This window comes from Phacochoerus africanus, chromosome 8 (assembly GCF_016906955.1).
Source record: "Phacochoerus africanus isolate WHEZ1 chromosome 8, ROS_Pafr_v1, whole genome shotgun sequence".
NCBI lineage: Eukaryota > Metazoa > Chordata > Mammalia > Artiodactyla > Suidae > Phacochoerus > Phacochoerus africanus.
Window position 1 is genome coordinate 168,330,612 of NC_062551.1, and position 12,786 is coordinate 168,343,397.

At 42.4% G+C, this 12,786-nt stretch overlaps 1 protein-coding gene across 3 annotated transcripts in view; it reads left to right on the forward strand.

Moving 5' to 3' along the window:
- FOXJ3 (forkhead box J3) overlaps positions 1-12,786 on the forward strand; it is a 138,816-nt gene that overhangs the window by 47,053 nt on the left and 78,977 nt on the right. For all 3 annotated transcript variants that reach the window (XM_047789525.1, XM_047789526.1, XM_047789527.1), the window contains exon 4: positions 6,275-6,349. In XM_047789525.1, coding sequence (XP_047645481.1) covers positions 6,275-6,349 — 75 coding nt within the window. The remainder of the gene's footprint in view (positions 1-6,274; positions 6,350-12,786) is intronic.

The window sequence follows — 12,786 nt, forward strand, 5'->3', positions numbered from 1 at the left end:
AGGCCAGGTATTGAACCTGCCTCCTCATGGATACCAGTCAGGCTCGTTACCCCTGAGCCTCAGTGGGAACTCCCACCTTAGTCTTTTTTTGTTTGAATATATTTGTTAAAGACATTTACTGAATACTGTGTACCATTGATTTACTGTACCCTGCCAGATAATCAAGTGCCTTATGGGAAGGGATTTTTTTCTGTGTCTTTCTATTCCATGCCCTAGCACCATACTTCCATTTAGTCAGCCTCAATGAATACGGTTTGAATGGGAGCCTGAATCCTGGTCTCAGCCTAGGATTCCTAGCTTTATTTTATGCTAGTTCCCTGTCATGTATTCTTTCTCCTGGCTATTCCAGCCTGTTAGCTGTCCCAGAAATAAACACTTTGATTTCTTTCTTGCTTTTGTTTTCCTTTTATTTTCTATCTTGCCGTTGTTCTATTGGGCATTATTCTGTTTACTTATTTATTCATTTATTTTTTTGCCTTTTAGAGCGGCACCCACAGCATATGGAAATTCCCAGGCCAGGGGTTGAATTGGAGCTGTAGCTGCTGGCCTGCGCCACAGCCACAGCAATGCCAGATCCGAGCCATGTCTGTGACCTATACCACAGCTCATGGCAATGCTGGATCCTTAACCCACTGAGCAGAGCCAGGGATTGAACCTGCACCCTAATGGATACTAGTCAGGTTCGTTTCTGCTGAGGCACACCAGAAACTCCTGTTCATTCTTTTTTAGTTGTGTTTTTTTTTTTTTTTTTGGCCATGACCATGGCATGTGGAAGTTCCCAGGCCAGGAACCAAATCCACACAACAGCAGCACTCCAAGCCACAGCAGTGACATCGCCAGATCCTTAGCCCACTGAGCCACCAGGGAACTCCTATTCTGTTTATTCTTTAAGCTCCTATTTAACCTCTCTTCTCCCTGTAGAATTAATCTTTTATGTTTGCATATGTTTTAGTAGTAACTTCATTATAGAACTTACAGATTTCTGTTTGAGATCTTGTTGCATGTAAGTCCACCTGAGATTCAGTTTGCTGGATTTCTTGCTGTTGGCCAGCCCAAGTTATAGTCTGAAACTGCTTTGGAAGTAGTGATACAGTTGCATCTGGAAGATACATAGTTTGGACATAATAAAGAAAGAGGGATGAAAGGAGAAAAATGGGAGTAGCTGGGGAAGCATGCTGTTGCTTTTTAGAACAAAATATGCCGAGGATATTATCTGGTCCAATCTCTTGCTTTAGATGGACCTTTAACATTTCCAGGGATTGCTATTTCATAATTATTCTGTTTTTTTTTTTCCTTTTTTACCTTTTTTTTTCTTTTGTTTTCATGGCTGAACCCTTGGCGTATGGAAGTTCCCAGGTTAGGGACTGAATCTGAGCTGTAGCACTGACCTGTGCTGCAGCTGTGGCAATGCTGGATTCTTTAACCCTCTGTGCCAGGTCGGGGATCAAACCTGCTCCTCTGCATTGACCTGAGCCGCTGCAGTTTGATTCTTAACCCACTGTGCAACACTGGGAACTCCTCATAATTATTCTTTTTAAAAAGGTTCTTTTTGCCCAGTTTTAGGAGCCCAGAACTTGCCGTGATCACTTTTTATTTTATTTTATTTATTTATTTATTTATTTATTTTTTTGTCTTTTTCTAGGGCCGCTTCCCACGGCACATGGAGGTTCCCAGGCTAGGGGTCCCATCAGAGCTGCAGCCACTGGCCTACACCACAGCCACAGCAATGCGGGAACCTAGCCTCGTCTGTGACCTACACCACAGCTCGTGGCAGTGCCGGGTTCTTAACCCACTGAAGGAGGGCAGGGATTGAACCTTTGTCCTCATGGATACCAGTCAGGTTCGTTGCTGCTGAGCCACAACAGGAGCTCTCCCATCTCGCACTTTTTAGGTGGGTGGGTGGACACAAGTTTTTCCGATGCGGTCTTTCTTTTCCTTGTCGTCTTTTAATTTGGACTGAGTATTTTTAGTAATAACATTTTCTCCTCACTCCTATTTTGTTAGTTGTACCTCTTCCTAAAGTTTGTTTTAGGAGGTGCTTACTCCAGGTTTACCACACACGTCTTTAACTTACACATTCTACCGTCTTCAGTGGACCGTTTCACATGTAGCGTACGGACGTTACCAGCCGTACGTGGTTGACCCTTGAGCAGCCTGGGGAGGAGGGGCACTGACCCCCGCACAGTTGAATGTACAGCTTTACGATTGGGCCTCCACATTCATGGTTACGCAGCCATGGATTAAACCATCCTGGCATGGTGTAGTACTGCAGTATGTATTTATTGAAAAAAATTCTCAGAGTTCCCATTGTGACACAGCGGAAACAATCCGACTAGGAGCCCATGAGGTTGTGGGTTCCATCCCTGGCCTCGCTCAGTGGGTTAAGGATCTGGTGTTGCTGTGGGCTGTGGTGTAGGTCACAGATGCAGCTCAGATCCCGAATTGCTGTGGCTGTGGTGTAGGCCAGCAGCTGTAGCTCTGATTCGACCCCTAGCCTGGGAACCTGCATATGCCACAGGTGTGACCCTAAAAGCCAAAAAAAAAAAGAAAAAAAGAAAAATTCTCATGTAAGTGGACCCATGGAGTTCAAACCTATTATGTTCAGGGGTCAACTATGTGTCTAATTTTCCAGACCCAGTCTTTGTGTTAGTGTTGTCATATATTTTACTTTTACCTGTTATTAACCCATGATAAAACTGTTATATTCGCTTTAGATGGTTATCTTCTAAAGGCATTACAAGCAAGAAAAAGTAACTTTTAAAAATTTGCCCTCATCGTCACCATTTCTGGAGCTCTTCTTTCTCGTATCCAGGTTTCCATTTGGTATCCACCTTCTCTCTGAAGAACTTGCTTATAGCATTGCCAGCCACCTGGCAGGACAAGAAATGAACTCTTTCAGCTTTTGTTCATCTGTAATTCATTTTTGAGAGAGATTTTCACCGCGTATAGAATTGACTTTTCTTTTAGTATTTTAAGATGTCACTTTGTTGTCTTCTTGCATGGTTTTTGAGACATCTGCTGTAATTCTTATCATTATTTTCCTATACATAATCTTTTTTTTTTCTCTTGGTGCTTTCAAGATACTCTATTCATTTTGATTTTCAGCATTTTGACTATATTGAATATAGGTGTGTGGATTTTTAATTCCTTCTGCTTGATGTTCTCTGAAATTCTTGCATCTGTGATTTGATGCCTTGCGTTATTTTGGGGAGATTCTTGGCTGTGACTTGTTCAAAATCTTCTTTTGCCCCATTTTCATTTTGCCTTCTGAGACTCACATTACATGTGTTGTTCCATAGTTCTCGGATGATCTTTTTGGGGCCTATGTGCGTGTGTGTTAGTTGGAGTAATTTCTGTTACTCTTGTCCCAGGATATCTGAGCTTTTCCCTAGTTGTGTCCAATCCAGATGAGCCATCTAGGGAATTCTTGATCTTTGATCATTTTTTTTATTTCTGTCCCTTTTTTTTTTTTTTTTGGTCTTTTTAGGGCCTTATCCATAGCACATGGAAGTTCCCAGGCTAGGGGTCAGGTCAGAGCTGTAGCTGCAGGCCTACACCACAGCCATAGTAACGCCAGATCCGAGTTGTGTCTGCAGCCTACACCACAGCTCATGGCATTGCTGGATCGGATCGTTAGCTCACTAGGCGGGGCCAGGGATTGAACCCACATCCTCATGGATACTGGTCAGATTCGTTACTGCTGAGCCACGGTGGGCACTCCTCTATCGCTTACATTTCACTCTTAGAGCTCGTACACCTCCGTTGAGGGTCCCATCTCTTTATGCAAGTCGTGTACTTTTTCTCCTTGGTGCTTGAGCACACACACCAGTCATGGTTTTTATAGGTTCTTGCCTGATATTTCTGACCCCCGAGTCGTCTCTCAGTTGGGTTTTGTTGATTGCTTTGTCTCTTGACAATGTTTTTTTTTCTTTTCCTTGTGTCTTGCAATTTTTGACTGAGCGCCTAATATATGTGTAGAAGAATTGTAGAGATAAGCTAAGTAGTATTTATGATAAACGGTCAGGCATCTTTTTTCACAGGCCATTTGTGTGGGAAGCTGAATTACTCTGTTGGTTGAGCTGAATTTAGGTTTTGTTGTCGGTGTATTGCCTTTCAGTATACCTCAGATTGACATTCCTCTTGCAGTAGATTCCTCTTACCTTGTGGTTGGAGTGGGGGGACTTGGGCGCTGCAGAGTTTTCCTAGTTTCCCCACTTTCTCTTTAGATTTTCCTTGTCTCTACCTACCTGTCTTCCCCTCCTCTATCAGTAGGTCGTTATTACTTGTTATTTACTGCTAGGCTTGTGATAAGGGGTGGTTTTATTTGGTTTTGTTTTGTTTTTCTGTTGTCTTGATCCAGCCTTAGTCTTATGTAGGCCCTAGGATTGGGGGTGGGGCTTTTTCAGTACTTCTTTCCCTCTTTTGTGTGGGAGGTTCCTGCCCCTTTCCCAGCTAGAGCCAGCCTCCACCTCAGCATGGTATATTGTTGTGGGATACTGGCCCCTGGGTAGTTTCTGAACTTGTCCCAGAGGTAAAAGGATTTTGCTTCTGCCCTTCCTCCATCAGCAGTGAGTCTTTGCCTCTATCCTGGAAAAGTGTTTCCTGTCCTTCCCTAGAGGCAGAAGGGTTTTGTTTCTATTCTTTAATCTTTGCCAGAGCCCTGTGGATAGAGGTTTGGCTACTCCTACCTCAAACTTAAGTTTTTTGTTTTGTGAGATCTGTAGAAAGTGGTGTGGCTTTTTCCCCTCACCTTGGCCATCAGTTTCCTCCTTCCTGCTTAGGCTGCAAAGACTTCCTTTGGTCTCCTTTCCTCCCCTTAATCTTCATGGTGAGCATATGGTGAAGGCCCAAGAGCGTCTTCCTAACTTGAGAATGACTGGAAACTTCCCTTGTGTCTGGGGTCCTTGTTACTTTAAACTGATGCACTAGCCCACGATTGGCCTTTCACACTGTGGCTAATTTCTTGGGTGCTTGGGTGGTGGGCCACCTCCTTCTCCCATGTTCTGCCAAAAGGTAAGACAGTTTGTCTTCTTTCATTTGTTGGGCTGCCTTGCAACCTCAGCTGTCTGATGTGGCTTTAAAATAGCCTTTTTTTTTTTTTTTTCCCCTTATCCATTGGTTTCTCATTGTTTGGGAAGGGACGTTAGTCTTTATAACTGTTTACCTTCCAAGTAGAGGTGGAGCTCTCATTCATAAGCTTTAAACTGATAGGTGGTAGTGAGGTGGGCTTGAATTTATGTTCTCTGGTTATATTTTAAAAACTTCATTGATCCCAGTATTGCCCCCAGGAGAGGCATGTTTTATTGTAGGCTTTGTTGTTAGAGTTCTGAATTTTATATCGAAAATAATATGATTCATACCAAAAGATGATCCACCCACCCCCAATTCCAAGTAGTAGCTAAATGCATTTGGAGCCCTTCTGCCAAATACCTGGCCATTTTGGAACAAACAAAATTATAAAATGGATTTCGGAGCATTTCATTAAGAAGAAATTGCCTTTGAGTATTTTCTGTGAAAGTTGTGGCACCGTCCTACTTACTCATGGAGGATTTCATGTTTCCTAGATTGTCCAGGTTCCTTCTCCAAGTTGTCCGTTCTTCCCTGCTGCGTCGAGGAACCTACGTATCCTTGCTGGTTTCTGTAGCCAGTGTCATCCCATGTGGTTTTCTTTCTTGCATGTTGTAGGGAGAATCTGTTGGATTTTATGTGCTCTTGCAATGGAGTAGTGGGGTTCTTTTGTTTAAAACTTTGAAAACTCCTTAAAAAGTGATAACGCGTGCCTTGTAGAGCATTTGAACCTTGCTTAAACGCTAAAGGAGGAGGATGGTCATTCCCTCTAATGCCATGTAGGGTAGCGCTTAGCATTTTACACGCTGGCTTCTTTCCAAGAGTAAGTAAATTAGCTAACAAGTATGTATATCACAGTTAAAATCATAATATGCATACAATTTTATATTTGGCGCTTAATATTTAACATTAGTTATTGACATCTTCCTATATCCTTAAAAGGTCTTAATAAACATTTAAAATGGGACATATATTCCACTCTTTGGAATTTTGTAAAATGCAGTAGACTCTGTCTTTTCCAATAACTACTTCCCTTTGCAACATTCATAATTTGAAAATCAGAAAGGTTTAAATTTGAAGCTCGTTTTTAAAGGTTATTCCTTTTGTAATTGTATTCCAGTGCATAGAGATATTTAGGGTATTTAAAGGAGGGTTTTGGTTTTTGGATTCCAATGACGCTATGGCTTTTCTTCCTTTTTAATTTCAGAATTCCATTCGACATAATCTGTCCCTGAACAAGTGTTTCCTTAAAGTGCCTCGATCCAAGGATGACCCCGGAAAGGTAGGATTTGTTTTCTTGAGATAAAAGTATTGGATTCTTCATTGTATCTCTTGGCATGTTTGAATCAGAACTATATCTTTAAAAGAATTGGAGTGAAAGCATTCAAGAACTTGCCTAGTTCAGTGATCAGGAACCATTGTGAAATAGCAAAGCTCTCCCTCACCCCACCCGCCCCGTCCCACCTCACCTCACCTCACCCCACCTCACCCCACCCCACCCCACCCCACCCCACCTCACCCCCTTTTCGTTGATATGCTCCAAGGACCAGCCAGCCGGGGAGAGATTTCTTTTTAGGCAGTGAGAAGCTGGCTAGTGTAGAGCCTGCCCTCTGTTGCAGTTTGCGGTTTCTGATCTAGTTTTTGTGGGTTACTCTCTTAAGTGTTATGTACTAAATTCAGTTTGGCTTTTGAATTGCTTATTGGAACCACAACATAAGAGGTGAGTCTGTGTGTAATTGACAATAAGTGGAAGTAATTCTTACCCCGAAATAGAATTTTCTTTTATTTCCTTGTCTTCTTAGTCTGTTTTTTCCTTTTCATTCTGTTTATCTTTTGCCATCATTACATTTTTAGTATTTTATCTGCAGAAACTTGCCCGTTTTTGCTTCCAGGTTGTGTCAACTCCATTGTGGCCTGAACCGGGTACTAGTTGCCAGGATTCTAAAACTCAGAGTACTTGCTTGGACCGTGTGTGGTTGTCATGATAAGTTATTAGTTGGATTAGGACTTTGCGACAGTATATCTTTTGGCTAGCGCTCATCTTGTTTGGATGGTTAGACTTCTTGTCATCTTTAGACTACTGTCCTTGGAAGAATTTTTCTAGAGTATAAGGTTGGTTGTGTTATCACCCTGCTTAACAGTGTCCTGGAGATGTTGCTTTGTTATAAAATATCTTTTACTATCTTTCCTTAATCTGCCTTTCTGGCTATGATTTCACCTCATTCATGACCCACTGTGAGGAACTATGAATGCACTTTTCATATAGTTTTATTGCACAAACTCCCTCTGTCTGTCTGGTGTACTCCTTGCCTTTTAAGATTGAGCTGCGCCACTGCCCTCTGGAGCTTTTTTCTTTTCCTATACTTCAGCTGGGTTTGTTGTTCCATCTTTTGAGTTCCGGATGCTTTGTCATTATTGCAGTGGGTTCCTAACTGGTCTCTCTATCCTAACACTTGCTGTCTTTAATTTTAGGAGCCAGCCATTTTTCATAAATGTTGAACTAATCATATGACTTCTGTGTTTAAAATCTTCATTGGTTATCTGCTGCCATTAGGTTTAAGTCTAAAGAGGGTAGGGATGATAGATATATTGTTCCCTTTCCAACCCCAGTTGCTTGCGCAGTGGCTGGTGGCACTGAGGAGACACTCTTGAGTCAGCGGAAGTACGGTTGACTCTTGACCAGTGTGCAGCTTAGAGGCCCTGACTCTCTGCAGAGCTGAAAATGTCAAGTATCACTGATAGCCAGCCCTGGGTTTCCATGGTTCCTGTGACCCCTCCGTGCTACCTCTCTAGTCAACCGGCTGCCAACTGTGGAGCGGTATTTACTGTTGGAAAAAACCCGTGTGTAGGCAGACCTCTGCAGTTCAAGCCTGTGTTGTTCCCGATCCGCTGTGTTTCATCCTTCGCTGTACTGCTAACTCGCTGAGCTTAGACATGGAGAGCTGCTCACCTCAGTTGTGAAGCAGGCACGCTTAAGTCATGGATGTTTTATAGCACCTGCTGTGACCTGTCCTTTCAAGTTGGTTCTCAGTCAGGTTGAGTAGATTATGGCAGTGGTCTTCTTATTTGGCCCAATTTATTATTTGTGTGCATTCGTAACTCTCTAGTGTTGTGCACAGGAATTGAATTTTTTCTTTCCTTTAAACCAGGCTTACTATACAAAAGAAGAATTACAGCTTTTTGTATTTGTTTTATTATAATCGCTGATGGTTAGTATATGTGAATCTGACTCAAAGTCTGCTTAATAGAGTTTAGAGATTTCTATTTTGTTAATTTCTATGAAAATACTAATTGAAATCTGTAAACACTCCGTTCAGACTTAATTTTTAAATGAGGTTTAAGTCATTAAAAGATAGAAAACCAGCACTCATGAATGCTTAACTATCTTATGTACTAAATTGTAACCAATTGGAGACCTACTTAAAAAACACTTGTGCTGTCAAGTTTTCTTTTGTGCAAAACGTAAAAGCTTTTCTCCAGCTTTAACTAAATAACACCCCGGGGTGAGGCAGATACGGAAAACCTGTTCCTCTTTGCAGCTGTTCTTCTCGAGTCAGGATTGTATTTCTCTGTGTGACCAAAACAGAATCCAGAAGTAAATGGAATCCCGGGAGGTTAATGAAAGCTTTCAACTTTTACCATTACTCTCTAATTTTAAAATGCTGTTTTTAATCTAAGCACATCACTGTTCTCATTGATTTTGATCATTATAAAGGACACTTATAGTATACTTTTATTTTAGTCTCAGGGTGATATTTAAATACCCGTTATTCTCACTGATTTTGGTCAGAAGTAAATGTTGTAAATCTGATCATATAAAAAAGTACGTTTAGGAGTTCCTGTCATGGCTCAGTGGTTAATGAACCCAACTAAGATCTGTGAGGATGCCGGTTCGATCCCTGGCCTCACTCAGTGGGTTAAGGATCCGGTATTGCTGTGAGCTGTGGTGTAGGTCACAGATGTGGCTCAGATCCCTTGTTGCTGTGGCTGTGGTGTAGGCCAGCAGCTTCAGCTCTGATTGGACCCCTAGCCTGGGAACCTCCATATGCTGCGGGTGCAGCCCTGAAAAGACCAAAAAAAAGAAAAGAAAAGAAAAAAAAATTATATGAATAAAGTTATTTTAATTTTTGATGCCAAAATAAGATTTTTGTTTAAAAAGTTTCCGTTGCTTAAAAATTTTGAAAACCTCAGATCTAGCCCATTTTATAGAAGAGACACTAAGGCCAGTAAAGGGGGAATGACTTCCTCAAGTTGGGTGTGGAGTTAGAACCCAGTGTACTGGCTGGACTGACTTGCGAGTCACAGACATCTGTTACAGACTAACTCGAGGGAGAAAATAGCTGCAAGAAGGACTGGAACTGGAGCCGCATTCTTAAACTGCATCACCAGGAAGGTATCTTCAGCTCCTTTGGTTCTGCTAGCTTCTCTGACGGCTTCATTTTCAGCCCAGTTCATGGCAGAGATGCCATCAGCAGCTTATGGCATATAATCTACTAGTTCAGTTAACCCTTAGCAGAGAGTGTTTGGTGCCCTCCCCACCAAGTCCACTGGAGTCCAGCAATCTTCTGATAATGAATGTTCAACAATCAGAATATACTGGTGCTTTTTCCATTCTACCAGTCTTCCATGAAAGGGAAGCCAAAGTGTTAGCTAAGTTTTGGTACTTATGAATTGTTTTTTCTTTTTGTATTACAGTGTTTCCTGGCATTTGAGGAGCTTTTCCAAAACCACCCTCACCACAGTGGGAGAAAACCATTGAGCCAAGGTGGGGTGGGAGTAGTTTTTGGCTGTGGGTCTCCTTAGGATTTTGCCAGCTGCTGCCGTGACCCAGATGGGTCCAAGAGGTAGAGGTGGAAGGAGTTCCTAGAGTATCTTCTTTCCCATACTTTTAGGGTGGAACTCCCTGTTCAGTGTATTACCAGAGAGGTGTGGGGCCAGCATAAACTTGAGAAGTACTGTTGAGTTACAGGTGCTTTTATACAGCTGTGTATTCCTGACTCGGGCCTTTATTTTATCTTTGATACTCTCCCATGTATGTTGATAGTCTGAAATCCATGTTCTTTTCCCTGAAACTCAGTTCAAACAGCTACATTATTGCTTTCTTTGAAAAGAAACACAAACAAAATGAAATTCTGTTTCGCTTCCATCCTGCAGCTTCTTGGGGACAGAGTCCTGTTTCCCCTTGATTATACCCCTTTTCTCTATCCAGTCTCTCTCTTTAGATTCCTGTCTTTTATCTCCTCTCTTATCACTAGCCTTATTTTCTATATTTTTGTCTTTTTTTAATCTGATTTTTTTGGTGTATGTCTTTTTTTTTTTTTTTTTGTCTTTTTGGGGCTGCACCTGCAGCATATGGAATTTCCCAGGCTAGGGGTTGAATCAGAGCTGTAGCTGCTGGCCCACACCACAGCCACAGCAACACCAGATCCAAGCCGCACCTGCAGCCTGCACCACAGCTTCCGGCAACGCCAGATCATTAACCCACTGAGTGAGGCCAGGGATGGAACCTTCGTCCTTATGGTTACTGGTCAGAGACTGGGGGTCTCCGGGTGTGTGGGGAAACAGTTGACCCATTGCTAGAGAATAACCTTTGGAGGTTCTGAGATTGTGATTATTTTCTACTGCTGTCCTCTGTCATAATATGAAACTGTAACATAGTGACTGATGGCTTTTTTTCAAAGGGTATTCTTTTTTGGCCATGTTCGTATGGGGTTGTATTTATTTGTAGATTATCTGTTTTTGTTGATACCCTGTTTTGGTCATTTGGTTTGTAAAAGGATGCGGAGAACCGGAGGGGTTTGAGAGAACGTAAGATACAGTATTAGGTGATAAGCAGTGTTGCGGAACCGTAGGTCTGTACCCTGAGGAAGGAAGACAGTAGATTTTAATTCTTAAAGTAGGTGTGTAATTTTTGTGAGGAAGAAGTTGACCTCTCATCTGTGTCTTGGAAAAAAACCAACGGAAAGTAGAATTTAAAGGTTGGACCAGAATAAGCACATCATATTTATTGGAGTGAAAAAACACTCCTAGGGGCCTCAGGGAAGGCTTTAGAGTTTTTTCCCATTCCTAAAGCACTTCAAGGAGAGATGAAATTCTTAACCTTTGCAGTTTTAACTCAGGAAAGGTAAGAACCCCAGGGGAACGCCAAGATGAGGGCATGATCCAGTTTGGCTGAAGGACCGGACAGAGCAAAGTGGAGGTGGAATCGGCAGTGAAGGGAGCTAGTGTAAGTACTACCTTGAGGTCAAGAAGTGAGTTGGTGCTGAGAGTGCGTGTCGAGGCTCAAGTGGATCATGAGTGTGAGGCAGTCCATCAGACACGTCAGGGTTAGAGAGCCCAGAGTAAGCACCGGGAGAGGCACTCAGAGAGGATGGGAAAGGCCGCGTTGGATGGAGATGAGACAGCGCTGCGGAGAGAGAGGTGCTCGCTCGGAGCCCTCACGATTCACTCTTAGTCAGAGCAGTTAGTTTAAGTAGAGCTGTCTTTTCTTTGCATATGCAGTTTTCTCCCTTCTCATGAGGGTGGGAGATAAGATTGTTATTGGCTTCTCTTTTCCAGATCTAAATTGCTTTTTACAAAATAATGTTTTGCCCTCAGATACATTTTTTTAAGTTGTGTATTGTAAAATACATAACTTCATTCTCCGGGGTGTGATTCTAGTAGTTTTGACAAATGCATACAGCAGGAGCATAACCATGATCGAGACATAGAGCAGCATTGCCCCACCCCCCAAAGCCTTGGAAACCACTCATCCATTTTTTATCCCTGTAATTTTGCCTTCTCCGGGAGTTCATGTAAGTGGGCCTCACAGGAGGTGGCCTTTTGCGTCTGCCTTTTTTCCCTTGGCATAATGCATTTGAGATCCATCTGTGCTGTTCTAGGATCAGCAGTTCTGTTTTGTTTCATATAGTCCATCTTACGGATCTACCAGTTTAATCACCTTTTGAAGAACATGTGAGATGTTGCCAGTCCTAAATTCACTGGAACATCAAATTTTCTTTTATTTTTATTTTTTGTCTTTTTAGGGCTGTACCCGTGGCATATGGAGGTTCGTAGGCTAGGGGTCTCATCAGAGCTGTAGCTGCCAGCCTAGCCAGAGCCATAGCCACGCTGGATCTGAGCTGCGTCTGCCACCTACACCACAGCTCACAGCAATGCTGGATTCTTAACCCACTGAGCAAGGCCAGGGATCGAACTTGCAACCTCATGGTTCTTAGTTGGATTCGTTTCTGCTGTGCCATGATGGGAACTCCTCAGATTTTTTTTTTTTAACGCTTAGATTCAGTAATTAATTTGACAAACACTGAGATTCAAGACAATGTTGAATTAACATAGTAACATGTAATAGTCATATGTGAGTTATAGTAAATATAGGTGAGCTATCTCTTGGAAAGCAGTTGTGACATAGTAAAACCTTATTTATCTTCAACTTAAATAATTTCTTTCTTTCTTTTTTTTTTTTTTTTGTCTTTTTAGGGCCACAACTGTGGCATATGGAGGTTCCCAGGCTAGGGGTCAAATTGTAGCTGTAGCTGCTGGTCTACACCACAGCCACAGCAATGCAGGATCCGAGCTGCATCTGTGGCCTACACCACAGCTCATGGCAATGCCGGATCCTTAACCCACTGAGCAAGGCCAGGGATTGAACCTGTGTCCTCGTGGATGCTAGTCAGAATCGTTTCCACTGAGCCATGACGGGAACTCCCTAAATAATTTCCA